The sequence below is a fragment of the Seriola dumerili genome, unplaced genomic scaffold, assembly GCF_002260705.1.
Source record: "Seriola dumerili isolate Sdu_G_001 unplaced genomic scaffold, Sdu_1.0 BDQW01000052.1, whole genome shotgun sequence".
Taxonomy (NCBI): Eukaryota; Metazoa; Chordata; class Actinopteri; order Carangiformes; family Carangidae; genus Seriola; species Seriola dumerili.
In genome coordinates, this window is record NW_019174307.1 from 11404402 (window position 1) to 11431621 (window position 27220).

Consider the following 27220-nt stretch of genomic DNA (forward strand, 5'->3'; position numbering starts at 1 on the left):
TACCAAAAAAAAACAAAAAAACAATAGTCTTAGTGGAGCTGCAACAGAAGCAATTTATATCATTGTCTTTTTTTGAATAAGCCTCCTAACCTATGCTTCTAGATAAGAAACCATGATAAAAGACCTGGTGGAAGGTTTTCCTTTTTTAATATAGATGAAATATGAAGAGGAATAATGTTCTACACAGGTGGGTTCACTGAATCATTAAATGGTTGATGTAGCTGATTTAGACAGCCTGAGAGAAAGTTGTACCTTACAGATAAATTACAGGGCATAAAATCTCCTATGCTCCTGCTGCTGCGTGCACCGCTGCGTTGACTGGCGCACGAGCCTCGACATACGTTGACGTCCCTCTCGCGCCATCTTTAGAAACAGTGAGCTCAACACTGAATGAAACTTAATTTTCGTCGTTTGTAAAGAGCTGCTCGCCTTTTGGAATAATATTCTTGTCTTTCCAGGTGATGTTGTGTCACATTGTGGGTGTTCTATCGACATATGTATGTAGTTGATGCACTAAAATGGTTCATGTTGTGTAGGAGGATTCCTCTATTATGTTGTGTGACCGGGGGTAGGTGAGCTTGCTAATGCTAACACCAGGCCTAACGATGAGTAGATAGATACTGCTGTGTGAAATCGCAACGATTTAATCCGGATTGTGAGTGTGTACACGGGGACACTTAAGATAACTGGAAACGTGTCACTAGTTGGATAACATTATCTCACGATTAAAAAACAAACGAACATTAGCTAACCTAATGGTGTTTATTATAATCCAGCTGTGTCGGTAACGCTTCTGTTGTTTATCTGGTAACTTGAACGGCACAACAGTGATTTACAAACAGTACCATCATCATTTATTTTTGCTTCAAATGGTTTTCAGTAGCTTTTAAAGAAATCGTTCAGATGGTCAGGCTCGGGAGATGTGCAAGATTTGCATCTCATTTCGCCTGTTGCATGCTGCTGTCCCTTATCTCTCTCTGATTTGTGCTCCTCACCTACAGGTGTTGGATCAGTGGAGGTGATCATGGGGATCAAGGTTCAGCGCCCTCGGTGCTTCCTTGACATTGGAATCAGTAATGTGCTCGGTAAGAAACAAACTTCACATTTCTGCCTACTATGACTCAGCTGTGAGTTAAATGGGTAAATATTTCTTATACTAATGAAGTCTAATGGGGGTAGCTATGCAATAAACCCTAACTTCATGAGGGTTGTATTGGAAACTGTTGTAGAGAGGTGTGATTCACATTTTGGTCATTTGAAGGGTGTAGTTTGTGGCTTTGTGAAATCCCATTGTCTTTTTAATATTTAGTCTACCCTTATAGATATGAATGGGGTGTATATACAAAAGATTACATCTGAGTGTCATACAATAGAATATAGCACCACAGACTACAGCCTCCAAAACTGCTGTAAACTTGGATCAGCATCTCTCTAATTTGTCTAAACAAAACCTGAACAGTATAACCAACATGAAGGTAGGGGATTATTGCAGGAATGTTGAATTAAACTGCTTTAGTTTTAGGTGTGTGTTCCTAATACACTGACAACTGAGCATGTGTTTCACCACAATTTAAATATAAGAAAATTATTCTAACCTGGTGTCTTCTCACAGTTGGCAGAGTTGTGGTGGAGTTGTTTTCAGACATCTGTCCCAAAACATGTGAAAACTTCAGATGCCTCTGCACAGGTGAATAATGGATTTTCTCCTCAATAATGATATGCTAGCAGCATATTTTTGCACACTTTAATCATGATCATTTCTGTTGTTTCTTCAAGGTGAGAAAGGCATTGGTAAAGGAACTCAGAAACCCCTGCACTACAAAGGATGTCTGTTCCATCGAGTTGTAAAAGACTTCATGATTCAAGGAGGAGACTTCAGTGAAGGTGAGTTAATAAAGATTGAAGGTTGTGAATGGTACTTATCTTAGAACAAACTGAATACGACACTACAGGATCTGCTTGAATAACCAACAATCAACATGAGTTTAACAATGCCAAATATCCTGTCATGCTGCAACTCCTTTGCTTATGTTTTCTTTGTTCTTTGACATCTCAGGCAATGGAAGAGGAGGGGAATCCATCTATGGAGGCTTTTTTGAAGGTAAAGAGGCCACTGTCAGAGCTGTCAGTTGTTATCCAAACCGACGTTGGCTTCAAGATGGCAGTACAATCTTATCCTTTTCCCCCAGATGAAAGCTTTGCTGTTAAACACAACAAGGAGTACCTGCTGTCTATGGCCAATAGGGGCAAAGATACAAATGGATCCCAGTTTTTCATGTAAGCACTTTGTTTATGTTTTTATATTATTGATTTGATTTATTATAAATTCTTTCTGTCATCCTTAAGCTTTCCAAATAATTATGTCTTTTTTTCTTGAACGGCTTGCTGTGACACTTCAGAACGACAAAACCCTCACCACATCTGGATGGGTAATTGCTGCTTGATTACATCTAAAAATCGAATTGATTGCATAGTGCACAATGTACATGATATGTCTCATAGCTAAAGGTCAACACCACTTTATTTTCTCAGTGTCCATGTGGTTTTTGGTCATGTGATCTCTGGCCAAGAGGTTGTTCAAACCATGGAGAACCAGAAAACGGATCATAACAGCAAACCATATGCTGACGTGAAAGTTTTAAACTGTGGCGAGCTGGTTCCTAAATCTAAAGGTTTGTTTATGCAAAGCATTTTCAGTATTTTCAAAACCTTAAATGTCTTCTCTCCTGCTATTGACTGAGAAGACACAACTTTTACATTTAGTAAAGCAGTGCTTGTAACACTCTACATATTTGCAGCAAAGAAGGAAGGAAAAAAGAGGGAGCGAGCCTCCTCCAGTTCCAGCAGTAGCTCCAGCAACTCTGAAAGCTCCTCAGATTCCTCCTCTGATTCTGAAGAATCTGAGAAAGAATCCAAGAAGCGGAAAAAGAAGGCAAAAAAACTGAAAAAGAAACAGAAGAAGAAGGACAAGAAAAGGTACATAAATTATTTTCACTGTGTTCAGTGTAAACAGTACCAAGTGTCTTTATACTGAGCCGTAATGCTTTGCTAGGTCAGAGGCGGAAAGTGCTGAGGAGAAAGAACAAGAGGAGGTGGTTACATCTACTGTACGTCCTGAAGAAATACCGCCCATCCCAGAGAACCGATTCCTCATGAGGAGAAGTCCCCAGGCTGTCCAGAAGTCAAAAGAGGAGGCTGAAAAGGATCAGAGAAATAAAGAGGAAAGGCCAAGAGAGAGGTTAGTCTGCTTGACAAGCATTCATTATGTAGTTTGTCCTCTTTGTCATATTTAATTCCCACCGTCAATTAATTTTAATTACTTTTTTCCCCCCCAGTACTGGCATAACATATAATTCACAGTCAGCATATCATAGAAGACTGGTGATGACACGATCTGGCAGGAAGATAAAAGGCAGAGGTCCAAGGGTAGGTGCAATAATGTGAAGCTAGAATTTTGTCACAATAAATATAATGAGACTGGAATATGTCAGTCTCTAAATAGTTGCTTTCAAATGGCAGTGACACCTAAAATTCAATGTCACCATTTATAAACATTTTAATTGCACTTTTTTGTCTTGTTAAATGTTACTTCCAGTCTGTTTAGAGTCTGTATGGAACAGAAGTGAGTGGTTTGTCCTTTTCTCCTATCCAGAGGTACCGGACTCCGTCACGCTCTCGTTCAAGGTCTAGGGATCGTTTTCGGCGCAGTGAAACTCCTCCACACTGGCGTCAGGAGCTGCAGCGACAGAGGATGAGGGCAGTCACTGGAGAGCGCTGGATCAAGGGTGACAGGTAAGATGCTCTAAACCTAAACTTATCAAAGTAGTAGTGATGTTTGTCTGTAATGACAGATCTTGTATCTTTTAATCTGAGACTGTGAAAATGTTCTGTTTGATGAGCACACATGTTTTAGTGTGCAGATGCAAGTGTTTTAGCTATGTACTAGATGTATGCAATTTATTAAAGAGGACGTGCAACAGAACATGTAACTATGAAAATATCTCATCAGTTCATCAGTTGCAGATATGCTTTTTGGATTAGTCGACTGTGACAATAAATGTGAACAAATAGATGTCCTCTCTGTCACCAGTTGATGTATTACTGTAGTAATTCAACCTATATAAAGAATTTAAAAAGCTTTCATAGTTGTTCAACTCCTGGTGCTGCCTACTAAGACCTTAATGTCAAAATCCCTGCTGCACAGGAAGTGACACATTGTACAGATTGTAGCATGAGTGGTTTATTTGTAATAAATTCAATAAAACTCAACTGGATATTTTCTTAGAGTAATGAATTTTTGCTTTATTGTTCAGCTAGCAATGGCACACTTCACTGTTAAGCTTAGATCTTGGAGTGATAGTTCAGTTTGCAGGTTAAGGGTCTACTGCTGGCATTGTTGTGCACTCAGATGTGTTTTGTCAGTAGTGAAGCCCAGAACACAGTCATGTACTTGCACACATAAGGGGAAAAATCGACTTTTCTAAAATGAACAGAAGTCAGTGTAGACAGCTGTATTATTTAAAATCAGTTGGTTATCTGCTGTAGTAGGCTTTTGTGTGAGGTTGTTTGAAAACTTAAAATTTATTTACCCAGCCAGGCATCCATAGGAGAGGTATCCCAACATGTACCAAGACCCACATTTTATTTTAATCTAAACAAGTACATACATATTCATTGTCCAGTAATGATGAAATGTCAACCATAAGACAAGTAAACCTGTCAAAACATGGGACCCTGACAGGTTCTCCTGCATAAATTGTGTATGAAATGCAAAGGCCATTGCAATACTTTTTGTATTTCAAATCTAATCACTCATTAGATTGTAATAATATTTAATGAAATGCATTATGTAAGAAATTAATTTTCTAAAATTCTAATTTTTAACATTATTCAATGCATATTGTTGCCTGATGTTGGTTGTCATGATCTGTAAGTAATATTTCCTTTGCACTTTTTTTGTTTTTACAGAGGTGACATGAATGAGGCCAAGGACGAGGCTGCTAAAGCTCCAAGAAGAGAGAGACGAGCCTCCAGCACAAAGCATGAAAAAACAGCTGAGGGTAAAAAAGACAAGAAAACTCGGTCACATAGATCCAAAAGCAAAGAGGAGGATGCTGTAGAGAAGGATGAGAAGCATAGCAAACACACAGCAAAGAAACGAGATAAATCTCAAAGTCGCAGTAAAAGCAGAGAAAAGAGCAGGAGGTCAAAAAGCAGAGATAAAGGTCACAACCCCAAACGTGATGAGAGGAGAGGTCGCTCGAGGAGCAAAGACCGAAATATAAATAAGAAAGAAAAGGAATCGGAGTCTGATCACAGTAAAGATAGAAATAAGCGCCATGAGTCTGAGAAAAAGCATAAAGAGGACACAAAAGGAAGAAATGGTGAAAGAACTAGAACAAAGTCAAAAAGCAAAGAAAGAACAACCACAAAAGATGGGCGCAGATCAAGCAGCAGAAACAGGGATAGAGGCGGAACTGCAGCATCGAAAGACAAAGAAAAACGAGAAAAAGACAGGGAGAGGGGCAGGGAACGTAGCAGGAGTCAGGAAAGACGATGCAACAGTGAAAGGGAGAATAAGAGGCGAGGAACGTCCAGGGATAAGGAACATCGAACAAGAAGTCCAGACAGAAATAAAACCAGAGACTCGCACAGAAGCAGGCGCTCCAGAAGTAAGAGTAATAAGAGAGACCACAGCAAAGATCGATCATCTCATAGAAAAGACAGAGAAGCCGGCAACCAAAGGAGAAGACGTAGTAGCAGTTCTGATAGTGACAGAAATGATAAAAGGAAAAGTCAAAAGAGCCCAGATTCCAAAAGAAGAGCTAATAGTCCCTCCAAATCCAAAGACAGAAGAAGTCCAGCAAGACCAAGACCAGATAGTACAAAAGGTAAAGACAAAAATGACAGCAAGAGGAATAAATCAAGCTCTAGCTCCAGCTCTGACAGTGACTGAGCCCGTAATGGTGTCCTAAAGGAATAAATTGGGATTTTGTCCCTCTTTTATACCTACTACCCACGTAATATGCAGCAACAGCTTCTTATCTAGAGTTGGACATATTAACATTCCTCATTCAGTGCAAAAAAAAAACCCACATCACAGTTCAGCCAAAGCTAACATGAATGTACCAAAGTCTGTCAAAGGTCATTTCCGGAACAATTCACACCGATAACACCAATAAGAAATTACAACAGATGGTTGAAGTCTTGAACGGAGACAAAGCTGTAAAGCAGTAAACGAGGGAGAGAGAGTGGTGTAGAGCAGAGCAGTAGACAAAAACAACTGTTAACATTTAACTTAAATCTGCAGTTACACACACTGTAGCATCACGTGAGCTTTGGCCAAGCTGTGGACTGCATTTGGGCTCTGAATGGGGATTGTGGATTTGTTCCCCATTAACTGTGTTACATTGTTGATGGGTAGCTGAAGCTGCATAGCCAGATTAGAGAAAAGGATTTGTAACTGAAAAAAAATTCACTGACGTTGTATACTGCAGTGTGAAGGCAGTTTTTTTTTTTTTTTTTTTTTTTGATTCTTTGGTAGTAAGAATTTTGGCTTAATAGCTCCAATTTCAGATTGTTTGTTTAAAAAATGAAGAAAAAAAAAAAAAGTAAGATTTTACAGCAACAGATTCTCTCCTCTTAAAAGTCTTTTCCCCTGAGGAGGTTTTCTACTGAAATTTGTTTTAATATTATTTAACACAGTTGGTTTTTGGGGATAAGGACTGCCTATAACTGGCAAAGTCTGATGTTGACTCAATTATTTTTACAACAACAATCAGTCTGTAAGAGAGAACTTGAGAAAAGAAGAGAATTTCTTGCATGCATGCTTATCCCTGGCATTGTTAGATGAAATATGTACATTGTGACTTTTTTTGTACATCCACAACCTTACTGTAATCCTGTGTTTTGCGATACCTCTGGATTGTTTTTGTGTTTGTTTTTTTTTTTTTTTTTTTTTTTTTTTTTTTTTTTTTTTTTTTTTGTTGAAAGAATTAATGTCACTGTCACACTGTAAGTACAACATAAAATCAATTTGTATAAATTGTGTTTTGTGGAAGTTGGTTTTGAAAAGAACTCAACTACAGTGTAGAATGAATTAAAATGCTCAATTTGGATTTTAATCAATTGTTTTAATATTCTGTAAATGCTGTTACAATCAAAACACAAACAAAACAATACAGTTATATCTTTTGCAGGCCTTAACATTATTAGCATCCAAAATTACAGTGATTGCATTATTATAAGAACTTTACACTGTACTGTTTTAGCCCAGACAAGTCTGTTCTGTGGTTGGGGCAGCTGATGTGAAACGTTAACAGAACACTTTGTTGTGTGATTAATATCAAACAATTCTCAATGTTTTGTGAATGTCGACCCCAGTGAGGTTTTTCTTTGTTGCAGAGTTGGTAATAAGTTGAGCATTTTGACTGCAACCTTCAGCGAACATTTTCCAGAGCACATATATTGTGTACCTAATGATCATTTTGAAGAACATCTCTAAAAGTTGTCTGAAATCACTCAATACTGACTACACTGCATAGTTTAACGTGTATAGTGTTCTATATAAGTATATATGAGAAACAATATTTAGCTGCTTCACACTAACAGGAAATGATACAACACGCTGTCAGATGTCCATCACACAGTGACTGTAGACTCACTGTAAGTTAACCTTCAGAAATAGAAAGCAAAATGTCTTTCTCTGTAACTTATTTTTGTTTTCCAAGATCTTCCACTTCCTTTGTGCAATGCATTGTGGGAGAATAGTATCCTTCAACAGCACACTCAAAAATCAGCTGTATTTAGTATGCATTCTGTCTGGTCTGAGTTGACTGTCACTTTTCCAATGTGAAGACGCCACGTACTGAGACCTGCTTAGATTTAGCGTGTAGTATAGATTAGGGACACACTGTTAGTCTCCATGGCATGGACACAGCTTTTTTGTTGTCTTTATGTATTTGGACATTTTTATGCCTGCAGTAATGAGATGACAGGAGACGTTCTGATTCATGGTTGGTGCCGTTGACACCTAGGCCACCAGGTGGAAGTCATGTGAGACTCCACTTGTCTGTGATGATGGAATGATGACAGTGTCAAAAATCCCTATGTACTATTCACTATAGAGCAAACTATTGAGCGTTTGTTGGTAGTGAGTAAGTGAGTGGTTTCAGACAAAGCCTTTGTCAAAGTATTTTAAGAATGTTATTAAAACATTCAGTATCTTCAGAGATGGTAAATTCAGGGAAACATTGGAACTAAAATTGCCAGCTGGGAGAGAACAATCACCATGTAAACCCAAGTCTCCTCTTTGCTTCTTGAATGTCTACAACTTCATTAAGCTTTTTAATGTTCTGGGTGACACCAGAGACATATTTGGGCATCTGAGCACCACTACAGTCCTGAACGAGGTAGCCAGGCCTGACTCCACCTAAAACGGGACCAAGCCCTCCTCCTATCCCTTCCCTCGCAGCTTTGCAAAGTGGAAACACGTTTCGCTGAGCCTCTGCCGCTGCGCTGATGACGTGCTGTGAATACTGTTGAAACTGGTTTTCCTCCTCAGCAACAAGGTATGTGTTCTTTGCCTGAAACTCATGTTCATCTCTTCTCAGGTTCTGATGTCTGGCCATTTTTGCAGCCTGTGTATGAAAAATCAAATTTAAATGTCAAAAATTTGCCCTCAGAGAACACTGGCCATAACTGTCATGTCCATACTGATGTTCTTGAAACAGCTGTGACATTACCATTTGTGTGGCATTGAAGTCTTGTAATTTTCTTTCATCCTCTCGGATCCTCTGAGCCTTCAGTTGTTGTTTCTCAGAAAATATTCTGTCAGCCTCTTTCTTGGCTTGAAGCATGTCTCGGGTGGTCTGTTGCGCTTCTTTGTCCCTCTGCTCCTTTTCTTGTCTCTGACGGAACAGGTGTGATAACATTTTGTTAACTGCAGCTGGACGAAGGGACAAAAACAATCAAGTGGATTTCACTGTAGCCATAAAAAAAAATAAACATTTTGGGACCCACAGCTTAGAAACTCACCAAGGAAATGTAATAAAGATTTCATGCTATATTAACATGACTTGTGTCATTGGTTTCAGAGTCTGAACTTGTGTTACCATGAATTCTCTGTGTGCAGTGATTGACTTCAACATTGCAGTCCTCTTCTCCTCCTCCTCCCTGTGCTGTTGTGCCTGTTTGGCATCCCGCTCAGCTACAGCCTTAGCAATCCTCAGCTCCTCGCTGACAGTTTGGTCCTGCTGTGCCACTGTCAGTTTGTTCATGATCTTCTCTCTGTGCATCTGGGCCTCTCTGAGGAATAAAATAACACAACAAGTTGAGTTGTTGTTACGTGTGAGGTGTCGAGGCAGATGACTGGGTCTACAGGAAGCTGGACGAAGATGCGCTGGGTCTTACCTTAACAACTCAGTTTCTTTGTCTCTCCTTAACTTCATCATCTTTTGCTTGGCAGTGAGGAAAAGTTTCCTTTGCTTCTCTTCAGCCTCCTGTTTTTGCGCATCTGCTGCTCTTATGAGGTCTCTATTGGTGAGATGTTCCTGTAAATACAGAGTATACATCAATAAACCTATATGCTAGAAACTGAGGATTCAAAACCCACACAACCCATGTTTCTACGAACCTACCAGGTGAGCTTGCATAAGGTTTCTCTTCTGCTCTGTTTGTCTTTCGTCCTCCATTCTCTGCTCCCATTGATAGAGTTCTTGAAGGCGTTGGATTTCCTCTCCGTCCTTCTTGTTCTCTGTCTTTTGTCGCTCTCTTGCCAACTCGTTTACCTTGATCCTAAAGAAAAAGGATCATATTCTCATGTGAAACAAATATATTTTTAGTATTAATAGTATTTCTAGTAGTAATATTCGTCACAACCGGGAACAGTGAGGGCTGCAATAATACACTCTACTGTGGCACCATCACTCCACTTGAATTTTCATGCAATTTTTACTATACAGTAGATAAACTACAACATACCATACTGAAAACAATGCAAATGCAGCCCGCTCAAAAGTGGTCTGATGTGACACTTACTGGTTTTTCAGGTCCTCTGCAACAGCCTGTCTCTCAAGCTTCTTCTGAAGTGCTTTCTCCTGCTCCTGTCTCAGAGCTTCATCCTCTCTGGTCTTTACCATATCTGTGAATTCTTTATCCACATCTTTAGAGGCACTCTTTATTCTTTGCTTCACTTCAATCTGGGCCTCCCTCTCCTTCAGCACTTCTGTCAGCAAGAGTGCACGCTGTGGAAACAGTAAAAATCATTCTTTATGCCAAAACATCAATGTATAAATAGCCTAACAACAGTAATGCTCAAGCAACACTAACATGTAATCCTTTGACTCGGTCAGTTTGATAATACAGCTGAGTCTTGGCTTTTTCAATGGCGTCTTTACGCTTCTGTTCCTGGTATTTAGCCTCTTCTATGTCAGTCATTTTCCTTTTCTCCTCTTCAATCTGCTCTCGAATCTTCTTTGCCTCCAGCTTCTTTTGCCTTTGACCCTTTGATAAATATGAACACACAAAGTAAGTTACGGTTTCGTTTTACCGCAGGATATTGTGCTTTTTGTAACCTCTCAAACACATCTGGAATCAATGCAAAAACCCTGTACAGACAACTTACAGCGATGGTATTGGACCACAGCTTCACTGCCTCTTTTGATTGGAGGTGCAGGGCTTCTCTCCGGTTCGCTGCCTCTGTCATTCTCTCCTTGTCTTTATTAACCCGGTTCAGTTCACCTTGAATCCTCAGCCATTCGGCCTTGGTTAAGACCGTGACTTTTCGGAGATCAGGTGGCTGGATCATCCTGCTGGCTTCTTCTGCTGAAGACGCTATTAAAAAGGGAGGGAATTGCCCCAGGTAGACCTCCTGTAAATTGATCACTAAATCCAGAGCACAGTATCTTTATGGGAACTGAATATGCACCATGAATTTTAATAATACATGCAGTTGAGGTCTTTCCAGATTAATAATTTAAAACAAAGACCCTTACTTTATATAAAATATATTTACTTCCTGTTCTATTTCCTTTTATGTTAAAAAGGTGTAACAGCTGTCTGCCAAACACTGTCTGGTTTATATTTATATAAACAGGGCCATAGTTACCACAAAGAATTTGGGGATTTTAATGATTGGAACAGTTTGCATTCTGTAATTAGCAGTAGGTTTGAATTGAATCATTCATTAAGGTCCTGGATTGATATGGGATCAAGTAGGAAAGTGTCTTCCAACATTATACATTTGCATTTAAATGATATATGGCCAACAGCGTGACCCCCTCACCAAGGTGATATCATTTTTGCTTAGTTTTTCTTTTAATTAGCCTATACCTGAGATAATATGGCAGACCTTTTGATCACCAATAAAGAAAACTTTACAAACATTTTTGGGTGGACAGTCAAAAAAAATCCTCATGAGATGGGATTGCAACTAAGGACTTGGACTCAGTATTTAAAAAAAAAAAAAACCTATGGCCTTGACTTGTATATGAGAAATATGACTAAATACAAAAATAATACTGATTACTATAAGCAAGAAACAATAATATCGCTGTTGCACAATTGTGTGGGAAGGTTGTTTTCTTTTAAAAACTTGGTACATGTTTGCTCGTTGACATGACAGGTAAATGTTTTGACAATGTTTTGTTTTCACAGCTACTCTGACACTGTTCTGCATTTTAATAAAGACTCTCGTACAGTTCTTGGTTAATATTACAGATTTTCCAGACTGCTGTCATGTTGCCCGTCAGCCAAAACAAACAGTTATCAATAACCCAAAGCTCTCACCACTTTTACTGGACCCTCTCCGTCGGCCGTGCTGAACCACCGATGTCATTTGTGTTTGATATATCTAAGTATATCTAATTACAGTAAAATAGCAAAAGCGAAATAGAGCAGCCGATAAGGAAATGTTTACTGTAGCTAACGTTATATACACACAGCTCTGTCTGTCCGCGTTTGTTGCGCTGTATCCAGGCAACGGATGACTTTTTGCTGATTAACGACAGGTGGCGCTGTGTGTCACCAAGTATATACATGTTTGAATGTGACACAATAAATATGATTTTTTTCTACTCACTCTCGACTCTCATCCATATACAGTCCTCAGACCGTCTATAAATCGTATATATCTTGTGTATACACACATGCATATATAATATATAAAATATAAAATATATAAATCTTATATATAGAGTCAGTACAAGTCACAATATTACTGGCACCTTTGAGATGTTTTAAGAAATAACTGGATTTCTGGCAGTTGATGCTCCTTTAATTTGTAACTTAATTAAACTCACCTGTGTAAGCCGTCTGTATAAAAACAGTTCAGCTGCTTTAAGGATCCCCTGCAGAGGTGTTTTAAGACATGTAAAAATATTCTATGTCTGATATGGGTTTTTTTTCAAAAGGTTTACTCATTGCAGAGAATGGGAGGAACAGGACATTTCCCGCAGGTTAATTTGGATTCATGTGGCCAAACTGTTTTCACTCAGTGACATGACAAAAGAGTTGACCTTGTAGTAGAACTCCTATAGGTTCATACTCAAATCCAGATAGCTTATTCTTTGTTGTCGCTTTGCTACTCGTATTCAGGGAAACACGACCAACAAGTCTCCAGTCCATCACATCTGGTTAAGATGAATATATAGACATTATTAGACCCATATATTTTAATTCTGCACAAACACAAATTACATGCATTTTAAAATCTAGTGCTGAAAACAGATATTTGTTTGACTGTGATAGACACGTTATAATACTGAGCTAACCCTGAAATAAGAGGACTGTCATGTGCAGCCTAATGAGTCAGGTGATGAACAGTGTCTCTTGAATTAAGACTGAAAAAAAAGAACTCGTTTGACCTGACAACTGTTGAATGGAAGAAGCAAGCTTGTTGTTCCTTAGAAGGATGAAAGTTATTTCTGTTGTACATTAGAATAGCTTCATGTGAACTGATAGTGTGTGAGTTTATGGTGATCACATTTGTCCTATGGTATCACCATAACATTACTTTTGTCTTCTATCCTGAAACAAATTACAAGATATGGTTCTTTGCTCAGTCTTGACTTAACTTAAGTACTGTACTTCATTACGATTTTTAGGTATATGCATTTTATGATTCTGGATACTTTCAGTCCACTACATTTCAGTGGGAAATATTGTGCTATTTTCTCCACAACATTTGTTTGACAGCTGGAGGTGCAGGTTACTTTAAGATTACACAGCAAAAGTTTGGCAATCTCTCAGCAAATTCCATATTTTGTTGATTTTTGAAGCAAAAATGAGTAAATACAACCCTTGCAGCAAACACAAAAAATTTGACTCTTTCAAATGTTAATGAACTGTTACTTTTTTTATTTCATGTTCTAATAAAGACTGAAAAAAATCTGCAAAGAATAGTGGGTGAAAACTCCTTGGTTTGGTACGTAATATGAAATATGCACAGCTACATATAACATCATTAAAACTGCATCTCTGTCAACCAGCTACAACCTTAAATGTTGCTTTCATGTTAATGCATCAGTAATAATAGTGACCCCAAATATACAAAATATAGTTAACAATAATATAACCTAACACTATACTCCCTGCATGAGTACTTTTTATTTTTGATATTTAAAGTACACTTTTGCTGATAATAATTATGTGCTTTTACTTACGTAACATTTTAAATGCAGTACTTATGCTTGCAGTGAGTACTTGTGATATTGATATTTTTATGGTAAAATACACTGAATACTTGCTGATAATTATGTCAAACCGGTCTGGAGTCTGGATGCAGCTGCGTCAGAGCAGGAGATGCATGAGAGGCGGGTTTACTTTGAAAGGGGCTGTCCTAAATCCGAGATAACCATTCAAAACCAACAGAGGGAAAAGCTACTCCCCGTGTCCATCACCTCACCAAGGCATCAACCATTCAACACAAGTTACCCACCAAATAGCAAAGCCGGAGAACAAACTCCAAGATGGCCCCGATCTCCATCAAAACTGTCCTAATCAGTGAAAGTGTGGACCCTCGCTGCAGGACGATTCTGGAGGAAAATGGCATCCGCGTTACGGAGAAGCAGAACATGAAAAAGGATGAATTACTCGCGGAGATAAAGGTAAGGGTGGCACTCTGTATTGCACAATTGCTTTCACATGCACCGGTTGTCATTTTGTCCTTACGCAACATGCACACGTTTTTGAATCATGTTTTTTTTTTTTAAAAACTGTACTCGCTTTAGTTACAGCCGTTTTTCAAGCTCATGTGATTTGTCGCTGCACTTGTCTCAGGAAAGTATTTTTTAAAAAGGCAGAAACCAAAGAGCACTTGTGTGTGTGTTTTTTGTTTTGTTTTTTGTTTTTTGTTTTTCTACCAACTTTGATGAAGGGCGTGTGAACTTTGATTTGACACTTTTCTCAAGCTATCTACTCAGCACAGACTGCATATGAAAAAGTACTCATTCTAGCTTAGTACCGCCCATTGGGAAGCTGATGCAACTCATCCCCGACTTTGCCGGTTCTCCCATCACTGCTTCACACAGCAAACTGGCAGCTTTTTTATCAGAGTCTTTGTGTGTGTAACAGAAGCAAATATTTGCTTTGCACAAATTAGACTTGTCAAATAAGAAGCAATGGGATCTAATGGAACTTTTCTCATGCAAACTAAAAGGATGGTAGTATTTTGCACTAGCTTCAGGGCCACATTCATTGCTTGACTCTTGGGCCCAGGGGCAAAAATTAGATGAAGGGCCCCAGTTGTCCGCTGCCCCTCCTCCTGCACTATGGCAGCCATGACTAGGGAAAGTGATGAAATACTTTGATGACAATAACATGCAGTTCAAGATATGTGGTGTTAAACTTGCATATCATGTTCTCCGACGGCCAAACAGTAAGCTTGGTCGTATTTCTTTTTTTACAGTAAAAAAAATACATATATGATTTGCGAGTAATCAAGTACTCGTTCATAAGGTAATGAGAGTACTCGATTATTGAAATTACTGAAAATGCCCATCTCTAATATAGTGATAAGGTGACACCATTGGTTGAGTGTTGGAGTTTCCCCATTGGTCGTTGCTTTTTCAAAAATGATTTGACGCAAACAAGCAGTATTGCCAACTTAGTCCCTTTTGTTGCTTGATAAACTGACTTTTCAAACCCCATTGGCAACAAAAAAAAGCACCTAGCAACAAATCTAGCGACTTTCTGGACAAACATTAGCTACTTTCTGTAGAAGAGAATTGCCAGTGTTGTCCTGCTTGCAAGAGGTCGGTCTTTCCTCAGCAAGCACACCTCTCTATGCTGACTGCACAGCATTTGACATGAATGAGCTTCAGACTTTCTCTCTGAGTGATCATTTTACAAGTAAATATAGCTGAAATCACAGCATAGCCGTTGTGATGGTATGGTGACTTTGACAGACGACGTCAGGGTTATATAAGGGCACAGATGAGGTAATAAATCATGGATTTTTATGGCTCTTATCGTGTCCATTTCATCTTGTGCTGTTGTGGTGCAAGTTACTAAAAACTTTGCATTAAACATAGTACCACAAAGTAATTGACACTCAGTGAATCTGTGTCCATAGGGTTCCTTAAAAAATTGGGATCACGGGGCAATTCGCTGCATTGCATGGTTGTTAATTCAGCCTCGATGAGATTAACCACAGATATAAAACAGCTTGAGATCAACAATGTGCCTTTCTCACCCTCCCAGGACTATGACGGCCTGGTGGTTAGATCTGCAACCAAGGTAACAGCTGATGTTATAAATGCTGCTAATAATCTCAGAATCATTGGGAGAGCTGGTACTGGTGTGGACAATGTGGATGTTGATGCTGCTACCAGAAAGGGTATTATTGTCATGAAGTAAGTCTCCAGTCTTTGACTTTGCATAAATTTGACTTATAGTACAGTTTCAGTATAATGTACCGTCCAGTAACTGTGCACTGTTTTCTGCAGCACACCAAGCGGTAACACGATCAGTGCTGCAGAGCTGACATGTGCCCTGCTGATGAGCCTCTCAAGGCAAGATGAGTCATGTCTTTTTGAGCTATTGTTAACATGTTCAGTCTTTTTGATTGCACATACAGTACTGTAAAAATCAATAAGTCAATGTGTTTTCAGAAATGTGCCTCAAGCTGCAATGTCGATGAAACAAGGGAACTGGGATCGCAAAAAGGTAAGCAGAGATTTTGGTTTGGCCCCGTCTGCTGTTTGAATGACTGTTTGCAGTTGGCACACAAAGCAAATTTACAGTTGCATGGTCGACTCCATTGTTCACCCGGTCGGCAATAATATGATGCGACACTTGGATCTGTGCAGTTTTAGATTCGTAATCAGGGTCTTTGTTTTGTCTCTAATTTTACAGTTCATGGGTGCAGAGCTGTATGGCAAAGTGCTTGGAATCGTTGGACTTGGAAGAATAGGAAAAGAAGTCGCCTCAAGAATGCAATCATTTGGCATGAAGGCAAGTAAAGAGATTACAGTGTGACAAGCATGTACTCGCAGTTCTCAGCCGTTAATTGCTCTGTAACATTTAGTTGGAACAAACATGTTGATAAAAAATGTTGTTGTTTTTTTTCTTGTCAGACTATTGGCTATGATCCAATCACTCCACCTGAGGTGTCAGCCAGCTGGGGGGTGGAGCAGATGCTTCTGGAGCAGCTTTGGCCCCAGTGTGACTATATTACTGTCCACACTCCCCTAATGCCCTCTACTGTGGGTGAGTTTTACTCACGCCCTCCCCACTGAGCAGTCACGTTACTACGTTGTTGGCTGATCACATGGCTGTCACACATTGTACTTGCGAGTTGTAGAATTCACTTTTCGTTTTTTTGTTTGTTTTTTGTGTTGAAGGTCTGCTTAACGACGAAACATTTGCTAAATGCAAGAAAGGAGTGAAGGTTGTGAACTGTGCACGAGGGGGCATCATTGATGAGGCTGCCCTGGTCAGAGCTTTGGAGTCCGGACAGTGTGGAGGAGCAGGACTGGACGTCTTTGTTGAGGCAAGATCATATCCTCCCGTTGTCACACAATAATCTGACTACAGCAGACTGCAATGACAAAAAAAATCTAATTGTGTCCTTAAATCACTGTTGAATATTAATAATGGAGATGCAGTAGTTTAAGTCTTATTTTGTGTTTATCTTTGGATACAGGAGCCACCTAAGAATCGCTCACTGGTGGACCATCCCAATGTCATCAGCTGTCCTCACCTGGGAGCCAGTACCAAGGAGGCTCAGGCGCGCTGTGGGGAGGACATCGCCCTGCAGATTGTGGACATGGTGAAGGGCAAGAATTTGGTTGGAGCAGTAAGTTCAGTGTTCTTACATCTTTTTAAACAAATGACTTCTCAGACCTGCAGTTTTGTTTTTGCGGAAAAGGAAATAATTAACAATTCAGGCACTGTGATATTAATCACACACATTACCTTGTCAAGTTGTACATTCAAGTAAGTCTGTGTTCTAAAATGTGCTGTCGTCTATTGGACTCAGCATATATTAGCATGTGTCCTACTATCTCCTAATGCCGTGTGTTTCTGGATGTTTTTCATTCTAAACAACTCACAACAACGAGTGATGTTGGTGGTCCCCACGGAAGTGCAAGGGACTTATTATAAGCCTCCTATGAAAATAAAACATTTGATATTTTATCATGTGCAAGTATAGGTGATAGTGATTATTACAGCAGTGGATCATATGGATTTCTCAATAACCTGCATGCTCTTATCTAATTAGAATTATATCAACACTCTTTCGTGATAGCTCTGAGAAAGCGATTGGTAGCCATCTGTATCTGGAAATGAGTTCATATATCAGGTTCACCCTGAAACGTCTTGGGGATGAGCCAGCTAACTGTCAATAACTGCACTTTTGCAGGTCTGGGCTTAAAGACTTGTCACTCTGACAACAGATCCAGATAAATCTTTTTAAACCAGCTTTGATGAACCAAATAATCAGATCATTAAGCATCTAATCTGGATAACTCAGGTATCCATGTTCTGTCTCAATTCTGTCTATGAATTTTAAGACTGAGCGTAGACAGAAGACATCATCATGAAAATAAAAAAAAAAGAAATGTTGTTCAGTTGTGAATGGTGCTGAAGTATCTGTTTCAAAATTTGTGATCACATTCAGTTCACAAACACACGCTGATTCCATGTCTTTTCGTTTGTAGGTGAATGCACAAGTTCTGGCCAGCACCTTCTCCCAGGAATCTCAGCAGCTGATTAAACTCGGAGAAGCCGTCGGAGCTGTGTTGCAGTCATGCACTACTTCTAAGAAACCATTCAGCCAAGTCCAAATAACCACTCAAGGTAAAACTACTTGTCTAAGCAGTTTGTCTTCAGAGACCTGAATTGGGAATCACAGGAAGACGATATTGCAACGGAGTGGCTTTCTCCCTCTAGTGGTGTGACTGTGAAAGAGGCACTATATTTGACACGAGCTGGACAGTCGTATGGAAGCTATTGTAGGAAATGATGAAGATGTAGTTTCTTCTGTTTATGTCTCAACAGTTTTTCCTGTAATCAACTATTTTGTTTTGAAATGTTTCACTTAGTGTCAGTAATGGCAGTAAGCATTGTTTACTGTTTTCTACAAACCAGGTGACTGCATGAAGTCCTCCACTAGTTACATGACTTCAGCAGTCCTGGTTGGACTGATGAATCATGAATCAGGCTGCTGCCCGAACCTCATCAACGCACTGAGCCTTGCCAAGGAGTCTGGAATCATGGTACAACATCACCTCATTGTAACAAATACCACGTGACGATAAGGAGTGTGTGTCTTTTACAGAATAATTTCACGTGTGTGAATTGAACCTTCAGGTAAACCAGGGCCACTGTGCATCTGACGGGACAACCGATGGTGTGTGTAGGGTGGAGATTGTGGCCAGTGGTTGCAGCTACAAAGCACGTGGTTCAGTTCAAGGAGGTGTGCCAGTCCTGCTGGCGCTGAATGACAGCGTGTTCAGACAACCGGTCTCTCTCACTGGGAATCTGCTGTTCTTCAAAGCCTCTGCGAGTCCTCAGCTCCTGTCCTCAGTGGCTGGTGAGAAACTTTAAGCTGGTGCATGAACTCAGATTTGTTAAGGAGGAAAATCAACCATATGAAGCTGAAGGTGTTAGAATAAGGCCACAGTTAATAGACACAACCAGTTTGTCTCTGTACAGACACACTTTTGATAGTTTTCTTTTTTTTTTTTTAAAGGAAAACTTGTTTTGTTTTGGGGTTTTTTTGGCCTATTATTCCAGCAGGGAAGTGGTGAAGCCACATATAGAGACAAGATTAACGATTAGCTTTTTCAAGCCTCAGCATTTTACACTGAAAAACTAGTACAAGAAACCAGACCTTAATGTCAACGACAAAATTCATAAATCACTGACAAACCATGTCCAGTATAACACTGGAATAATTACGTAAATACGAATTTCATAATCCATTGTCCGTTCTACTCCAGGCTATAAGGCAAAGTTAGCTCATTTAAACAGCCATTACAGAATTTTTCCAGGTTTTGTTGAGGCATTTCATGGAAAATGGGCACTCTTAAATCATCACAGTACGTACAGCACAAAAGACAATAGGACACGCTTTCCGCCTCTCCAACACCACACAGATCACATATTTCAATCATGTTCGCTCATCAACGGACAGAGGAGGAATACAGTTTCTTAAATACATGTGATTCAGAATGATCAGATTATTACTGAAGCCTCGCCAAGGATTGAATCAATGAATCAGGCAGATACATTATAATGTAAGTGGCATTAGCAGAGAGTGCAGACACATTAACTTTCTTTTTTTGTTTTTTTAATTTAATTTAAAAGCGACTGAAGGGGAGATTCAAGTGATCTTCAGGGTTCAGGTAGAAAACGAGTCTGAGTAGTTTACTAGTTACTGTTGGAATCTTTCGTTTAAAAAAAAAAAAAAAAAAAAAAAAAATTAAAGCATGTGTTGCTGTCAGCAAAGCCAATAAATAGAATTTTGTTTTACTGTGCTTTTGTTTGACTTAAAGCTTTTCCATTTAAATAAAATATGGTACTGAGTTATGACTAACGAGTAAATAACAGTTTTTGTCTGCTTTAAATTCACACCTATTTTCTCTTTTCGATTGTTCTTTGTGTAGGACTGCTGGTCGGAGACGGAGTGGAGATTGAGTCTTTCAGTGCTCCCTCAGACCGCACTGGAGATCTGTGGTATTGTGTGGGGGTGTCCTCCCTCCTGCGAGACCTCGGTGCCTTGAAGTCTTTGGTTAAGGAGGCCGCACAGCTCACCATTTAAACGTGCACAGTGCTGGGATAACATTCAGTATCTGAAACACTTAACGCATTGAAGAGTGTCTAATATAACTTGTCTGTCTTGTTCTTAGAGTTTACAGCTAACAACTTGTTGAGAAGTTGTAGTTTAACACTTGTAGTTTAAAACTTGCCTTTTGATAACATTCCAGTGTTTAGATGGTTTGTTGAAGTGAAACTAAATGAAACGTGTAAATGTCATGTGCTGTTCAGTTTGTTGGTTGACCCTTTCAAAGCACAGATGTAAAATAAAATACTCTTACTAAAAACACGGCGAGAACAATTTTTATTTTCTTTTTTTATTCTGTGAGATTTTACAATGATTTACAGCGAATATGTCATTATTCTATGGTATAAGCCTCAGTTTGCAGTGTTGCATCACATTACATTGTACAGGTGAACATCACAAACACAATAGGGGAGCGTAATAAAGTAACAATGTAACCGACAGCTGGTTCCTTGGTAGATATTTGTTATGCAAAACAAGCACATAAAATATGATGAATCACCTAATAAAAAGACCCACCAGGATAAAGTAGACCTAATGCAACCCGCACCACCAATGTCAACAGTTTGTACAATATTGTATATAAATGTTACTAATTCTAAAGTACAAATTTGACTGTGTGACTTAAAAGAAATATTTAGGTAAATGGTTTGAAAACATTTTCCTTCATTGTTCTATGCATTTAGTTTAAGTGGCGTATTTCAAGACTAACTGTTTTCACTCTCCTGTCTCCTTGAAGTTCATGTTCATTCAGTTTTTTCTAAAACAAGCCACAAGTACCACAATGTAAAACTGTAAACATATAGAAGTATTAGCAGGTAATGTACTTGAAGTATCAAATGTAAAAGTACTTGGCCCGTGTGACTGATGTACCATTATATGTTCACATTTGTAGATGTATTAGTGTGTGAGTAGGTGGAGCTAGTTTTAGCTGCTTTACATACAGTGGTGGCTCCCTTTCTCATTCTACTACACACATTTGCATCAGTGTTTTGGAATTTAATCTTTGCTTTATGTGAAATACTGGATAACAAGTTGATGTCTTTGAGCTTTCTGCAGTTTTGTAAATGAAACCATATCAAGTTTCAAAAGGAATTGTCTCATACATCTGACGGGGCCCCAACTAGACACTGCCTTTTTTTGAGGGGGTCACAAGCCAAAAAAGGGTAAGGAACCAGAGGATTAATCTTTAACAATGTGTTGTATTTTTTTTTTTTATTAGTTCAATCATATGTTTTTGATTGTAAAATCAGAATGTGAAAACTAACTGCAGCTGGTGGAGTAGAAGTGCAGTATCAGAAAACAAAAATAGTCAAGCCAAGTATCTTTCCACCACTGAAAACGAGAGTAAATCAGCTCCTGTAGTCGTATCTCTGAGATCATGTGCAGGAGTGAATATTGTGCACTGGCTGTAATCCTTGTTAGGATTAGGCAAAGCCTTGACCACACTGCAACTGGGTTCAAAATACCATGGCAACGACAAGAATTGGGGGGGGGGGCATGAATAGTGAACAGTGCAATGGCTTCTTCTTGTGCTGCATTGAAGACGATGCTCATTTGTATAAGATTTGTATTCTGTTAGTGTGATGCCTCTCCTCCTCCGCCTGTTGGCTACACTAATGCGCCGTACGTGAGCGCGTCACGAGACATGTGGATGGAGGTCAGTCTATATTTAGGCTCAGGGGGAGAGAAAAAGTAGCGGTGTTGGGTGATGTGAATGGGTGTTTGGTTTTTATCAAGGACCTGCTGGTGGAGACTTGAGCGTGCTGTAGCAGAGGAGGAGGGGGAGGGGGAGGTGGGGGAGGAGGGGTGTGTGTGTGTGTGTGTGTGTGTGTGTGTGTGTTGGGGGGGCTGCACACACAAATACCAAAATAGGATAGAGCTGCCTGCGACCGTCCTGCGGGAGCTAAATTGAGGTTCATGTGTTTTGGAGACGAGCGTTCAGAAGAGAGAGGACACAGACGAGTGTCAGTGCAGAACAGCGCCGGTTGTTCATGGATAGAGGATGAGAGGTAAGCCTATAGTACCTCTGCTTGACTGTAGTCTTATAGTTAAGAGGTATATAATTGGGTAATTGCGTCTCCGCAGGACTGTAATTAATTAAAAATGTGAATGTTACGCCATGATTTTGCTTTGCTGTTTTTCCCCCAGCCTATACAAGAGATAGTCTACTTGGATCACTGACATGTTTTCCTGTGTTTTTTTTTTCTTCTCCAGATACCATCATGTCACATACAGAAAGCGAAATCTACACATACGACTTCTGTGATGGTGACCATGCAGCGCAGCTCCTGGATGCTCTCAGGCACTTTTACATTAGCGGCCTGTTCACTGACGTTTCTCTTCAATGTGGCGAGTCCGGACAAGTGTTTCACTGCCACAAGGCGTTGCTGTCAGCCCGCAGCTCCTATTTTAAAGTCATGTTTACAGCTGATATGAGGGAGAGGTCAAACAGCGTCATCAAACTGGTCGGCGTTGACTGCACCGTTCTGGGCGCTCTGGTGAACTACGTGTACACAGCACAGGTGTGCATCACTGAGAGTAACGTGCAGAGTCTGCTGGAGGCTGCAGACCTCCTGCAGTTCACCTCTGTCAAACAGGCATGTGAGGAGTTTCTCATTCGCCTCCTGGATGTGGACAACTGCCTGGGGATGCATGCTTTCGCTCAGCTGCACCTCTGTCCCCTACTGGAGAGGGAGGCCCAGAGAATGATGCTGAGCAGGTTCCCAGAGCTCATGCAGCAGGAGGAGTTCCTAGAGCTGAACCATGAGAAGATGAGATCCGTTTTGGTCGCTCAGAACCTCACTGTGCAGAGGGATGATGTGCTGATAGATGCTGTGGCCAAGTGGGTGACCCATGACGTGGATAATCGGGTTCATCATGCTGCACACTTGCTGCATTCCATCCATCTGGACCTGGATGAGAGTTACTTCAAGGCTACTTTAGAGGTGCACAGGCAAAGCTTGCTGAGACGTGAGGGGAAATTTAAATCTGTGTTAATTCAGGCTTTAAGGTCCAATGACAAGGAGATGTCTGCAAGTACAAAATTGTCCTCCAGCATGTATATTATCGGTGGATACTACTGGCACCCTCTTTGTGAAGTTCACATCTGGGATCCTATCAGTGACACATGGGTGCAAGGAAAAGACATGCCTGATCATGCAAGAGAGAGTTACAGCGTCAGTTTACTTGGAGCAAATATCTATGTGACTGGAGGTTACAGGACAAACACAGTTGAGGCCCTGGACACTGTTTCGATTTATAACTGCGACTATGACGACTGGACTGAGGGTTGCTCCATGATTACAGCGAGGTACTACCATTGTTCTGTGGCTTTGCATGGCTGTATTTACGCCATTGGAGGCTACAGAGGAGGAGCTCCGGAGCGAGAGACTGAATTTTATGATCCTTTGAAAAAGAAATGGTTTTCTGTTGCCAAAATGATCCAAGGTATGCAAAATATTAGGTGACATGTTGTATTCGGGGATCGGCTGAAAAAGGGGGGAAAAAAAGAATAAATCAATGATGAGAAAACAATCTCACCTTAAGGTACATTTAGTTTTCTGGGGCTTCTGAACACATCACATGATCTTCATCGAAAGAGTTAGCCCTGGTACAGAATTGTAGATGTTCACTTTAAGGACTTGTTGTCCGTGTTGGCTTAAAAGCTGAGGATCAACTTTCATTTTTATCCCTCCAGTTTCCTGATGAAGAACATATTATATGACTAAAAGCTCCTGAACAGCTTCTAAATAGACCTTGTGGTGAGACTGTTTTCTCATCTGTCAAGAATGAGCACCGAACCCGCAATAAATTTATGCTTTCCTGAAAATACAATTACCTTTGTACCGAGTGACGGTCGAAGTCTATTCATGCAGTTCCATGAAAACACAAACTTTGATCTCAAATGCTCATTTGTTGACCGAAGGAACAGCAGTTTGACAAAAAAATCTTTAAAACAAAGTCCAATCACTATTCTTCTTTTGGAGCAGTCAGCCACATCTCAGGTCCTTCATCAGTAGATGGAGTTTGCTCAGTTGTCATGGAGATGGTTCAATCTCCTGAGTCTAGATATGGCTGAGAGCCCAGTAAGAAATCAAAAGTGGGTTAAATAATGCTTGTTTTTACAGTTTTCTTTTACAACTTAAAGCTACACCAATCAAAGTGAACAGACTCCAAAAATGAACTCCAAATATATGTTAGAATTGTTGTTGCATTTGTTGAATGTGTAACTTGTTTGCTGAGAAGTTCACCGTATCAACTTTAAAAGCTGATAATGTGGCAGTGATCCATCAATCCATCTTTAAATCTTTAACATTTATAGATGTTAGTTATTGATTAAATGATACATATATACTCTGCTCTCTTTGAAGGTGTAGGAAATGCCACTGCCTCTGTAATGGGAGATAAAATCTATGTGACTGGAGGCCACTATGGGTACAGAGGAAGCTGCACCTATGAAAAAATCCAGGTCTACAGGCCGGATGTCAACGAGTGGAGTATCATTACAATAAGTCCCCATCCAGGTATGAGAAAGAGAAAAAGGAATGTGAGCAACGATGATCTGAATACTGTTCTCTAATTTAAAATCCTCTGTTTTCAGAGTACGGGCTGTGCTCTGTGTCTCTCAACAACAAGCTATATTTGGCGGGTGGACAGACGACTATCGCAGACTGCTACGACACAGAGAGAGACGAGTGGAGACCAATATCAGTGATGAAGGAGAGGAGGATGGAGTGTGGGGCTGTGATAATAAATGGATGTATTTATGTAACAGGGGGATACTCCTACTCAAAAGGGACTTATTTGCAGAGCATTGAGAAGTACGACCCTGAGCTGGACTCATGGGAGATAGTGGGGACTCTTCCCAGTCCAGCCAGATCACATGGATGCGTTTGTGTTCACAGTGTTTAAACTCAAACTCTTATCACATCTGTTTATTTCTCGTCATTTTGTGCCAAACAGATCAAATGGTGAAATCCATTCTGTCATAGTGTCAGGTAAACACACAAGATGCCAAGTTAGCCAATTTTTTTGCACTGGATGACTGCCTTTAGAGAACTACACATTTGTCACAACTGTGTATATACTGAAAAACAAATATGTAGTGTATACTGCACATACCTCAGGGGCTTCACAATTAGCTTTTTAGTTTAATTTCTTAGGGGCTTTGTTTTAATAAATTGAAACCAAAGACTGAAAAGAGAAAGAATCCAGCTCAGACCAGTGATGAACTGGGACACTCCAAAGCATCTTTTTTTTTTCTTTTTTTTTTTAAAATAAAGCTGCACCACAAGGCTGCTGATGCTTCAAAAAATCACTACAACTGTGATGTGATTTCTGCTTAAATGTATTAATTAGAGTCATAAAAGACAGACTCCATTTAAGATAAATCACTTATTTCCACAGTGACTTAAAGTTGCCATTTCATTAGCTACACCTAGCTAAAACTAACGCAGTCTAACACAACAGTGTCGCAATAAATACTAATGTCATGAAGGTTATAATGTTCAGTGTTTGATTCAGCTGTATGATCAGTTTTGAGAATGTACTTTGTGGTGCAGAGCTGTTGTTTTAGACTACATTAGTTTGGGCTAGGTGTTCCTAATAAACTGCTAACTGAGTGATTATTTAGGGTAGTGACTGTCAGCTGTTATGAAAAGGATATTTTGAGAATTAGAGTTCATTGATGTTGATTGGAATGTAACGATGAGGCAAGTTGATTTGTAAAGCACTTGTCAACAACAAGCTAATTCAGTGCTTCATGTTATACATTAAATTATTAAGACAAGATATAAATACAAACAATACAAAGAGAGAAATTCTTGGTTTAGAAGAAAATATATATAAATAAAATAAAAATAAGCACAGGAAAGAATGAAACCAAATAGAAGAATTAATGTGTTACAAATGATTTTAAATGCGGGATACTTGTATAATGTGTTCAGTACTGTCTTGGTTATATAAGTTAAAGCCGTATTACAGTGACACCCTGAGGCTGGCCGTTAGAAATGGGAGAAATGCCATTGAAGTAGAGAAGACAGCAACTTGTGATGACATATTGGTTCATTTTACAAGGACATAATAACCATCCTACAATAAGTGCTATTCAGCCATGGTGGGAGCATGAAAAAAGGCCATTAAAGAGCTTTGGTTGGGTCGTTAAAAAGAAGGCTAAAGAAATGGGTGTAGGTACTGGATAGGAGTTCATCTCTAACTGTGGTTCATGCAAACTACATCTCCTTGGTTACTGCCACAGCCAGAGATAGATCTCAGCCTCCTTGAATGGTTAAGGAAATTCATACATAAGAACTACTACTGTTACTTACAGATAATACAGATGGTTTTACAGGAAAAAAAACAGGTAGAACAGCAGAAGCAGTAGTAGTCTCTGAGTTTAAAGTTGAGTGTGGGAAGACACTTATGGATGATAGATCTGTTTTTGCATGTGAAATGATGGCCATGGTTATTGCCCTGCAGTGGGTAGAGGTTGTTAGGCCAGAGAGTGGTAATTGTATCACAACATGAATAAGTTCAAATTTTGCAACTCCAGGTCTAGAGAGGATTTATTGTTTGAAATACTAGTCATTATTCAGAATTCACCAAATATGATTGTCTGCTAGTTTTGTGTGGGTCCCTGCTCATATTGGAATTGATGGGAAGAAGAAGGCGAATGAAGCAGCAAAAAAGGGCTTTGAAGTGTGGGTGTAGTCATATTATTGTAAATATTAATAAGTTAGAGGACAAAGTGGTGTTTAAGGGACTAATCAAAAAGAGATGGCAGAATGAATGGAACAAAGAAAGTAAATGAATGTATACTTTTAAAAATAAGTTTGGTGTGCAGGGTCTGCAGGACAAAATAGGAAAGAGTTATAATAAGATTAAGGAATGGCAATACTGGACGAAACAGTTCTGTCTTTGTGATTGGAAAGC

General features: G+C 39.6%; 4 protein-coding genes across 4 annotated transcripts; 3 read left to right on the forward strand and 1 right to left on the reverse strand.

The window, feature by feature from the left end:
• The first annotated feature begins 363 nt into the window (after nt 1-363).
• On the forward strand, nt 364-6124 carry ppig (peptidylprolyl isomerase G). Its single transcript, XM_022740913.1, has 13 exons — nt 364-458; nt 1002-1085; nt 1613-1687; nt 1777-1884; nt 2057-2101; nt 2190-2277; nt 2400-2429; nt 2533-2672; nt 2799-2976; nt 3053-3238; nt 3336-3426; nt 3653-3792; nt 4969-6124. The coding sequence occupies exons 2-13, from the start codon at nt 1025-1027 to the stop codon at nt 5954-5956; spliced, it is 2130 nt and encodes a 709-aa protein (XP_022596634.1). The 5' UTR covers nt 364-458; nt 1002-1024; the 3' UTR covers nt 5957-6124.
• Nucleotides 6125-7052: 928 nt separating this feature from the next.
• On the reverse strand, nt 7053-11897 carry ccdc173 (coiled-coil domain containing 173). Its single transcript, XM_022740914.1, has 9 exons — nt 11788-11897; nt 10625-10833; nt 10330-10503; nt 10039-10244; nt 9639-9795; nt 9412-9551; nt 9114-9306; nt 8745-8909; nt 7053-8639 (listed from the first exon to the last, which is right to left on the reverse strand). The coding sequence occupies exons 1-9, from the start codon at nt 11834-11836 to the stop codon at nt 8286-8288; spliced, it is 1647 nt and encodes a 548-aa protein (XP_022596635.1). The 5' UTR covers nt 11837-11897; the 3' UTR covers nt 7053-8285.
• Nucleotides 11898-13897: 2000 nt separating this feature from the next.
• Nucleotides 13898-20553, forward strand: phgdh (phosphoglycerate dehydrogenase). The gene is made up of 12 exons (XM_022740823.1): nt 13898-14105; nt 15700-15851; nt 15945-16010; nt 16110-16164; nt 16354-16452; nt 16575-16707; nt 16842-16990; nt 17144-17296; nt 18162-18300; nt 18592-18719; nt 18814-19036; nt 20112-20553. Exons 1-12 carry the CDS (start codon nt 13968-13970, stop codon nt 20264-20266), a joined length of 1590 nt encoding a protein of 529 aa, XP_022596544.1. The 5' UTR covers nt 13898-13967; the 3' UTR covers nt 20267-20553.
• Nucleotides 20554-22226: 1673 nt separating this feature from the next.
• On the forward strand, nt 22227-26064 carry klhl23 (kelch like family member 23). The gene is made up of 4 exons (XM_022740833.1): nt 22227-22299; nt 22505-23737; nt 24661-24813; nt 24891-26064. The coding sequence occupies exons 1-4, from the start codon at nt 22293-22295 to the stop codon at nt 25199-25201; spliced, it is 1704 nt and encodes a 567-aa protein (XP_022596554.1). The 5' UTR covers nt 22227-22292; the 3' UTR covers nt 25202-26064.
• The last annotated feature ends 1156 nt before the right edge of the window (nt 26065-27220 follow it).

Coding starts and splice junctions, on each gene's coding strand:
- ppig (XM_022740913.1), top strand. CDS start 1,025: ATGGGGATCAAGGTTCAGCGCCCTCGGTGCTTCCTTGACATTGGAATC. Junction 1,688..1,776: donor CTTCAGATGCCTCTGCACAG/GTGAATAATGGA, acceptor TGTTTCTTCAAG/GTGAGAAAGGCATTGGTAAA. Junction 3,239..3,335: donor GAGGAAAGGCCAAGAGAGAG/GTTAGTCTGCTT, acceptor TTTCCCCCCCAG/TACTGGCATAACATATAATT.
- ccdc173 (XM_022740914.1), bottom strand. CDS start 11,836: ATGACATCGGTGGTTCAGCACGGCCGACGGAGAGGGTCCAGTAAAAGT. Junction 10,245..10,329: donor ACCGAGTCAAAGGATTACAT/GTTAGTGTTGCT, acceptor CTGTTTCCACAG/CGTGCACTCTTGCTGACAGA. Junction 9,796..10,038: donor GCAGAGGACCTGAAAAACCA/GTAAGTGTCACA, acceptor CTTTTTCTTTAG/GATCAAGGTAAACGAGTTGG.
- phgdh (XM_022740823.1), top strand. CDS start 13,968: ATGGCCCCGATCTCCATCAAAACTGTCCTAATCAGTGAAAGTGTGGAC. Junction 15,852..15,944: donor AAGGGTATTATTGTCATGAA/GTAAGTCTCCAG, acceptor TGTTTTCTGCAG/CACACCAAGCGGTAACACGA. Junction 18,720..18,813: donor CCAAGGAGTCTGGAATCATG/GTACAACATCAC, acceptor TTGAACCTTCAG/GTAAACCAGGGCCACTGTGC.
- klhl23 (XM_022740833.1), top strand. Junction 23,738..24,660: donor TGTTGCCAAAATGATCCAAG/GTATGCAAAATA, acceptor CTCTCTTTGAAG/GTGTAGGAAATGCCACTGCC. Junction 24,814..24,890: donor TACAATAAGTCCCCATCCAG/GTATGAGAAAGA, acceptor CTCTGTTTTCAG/AGTACGGGCTGTGCTCTGTG.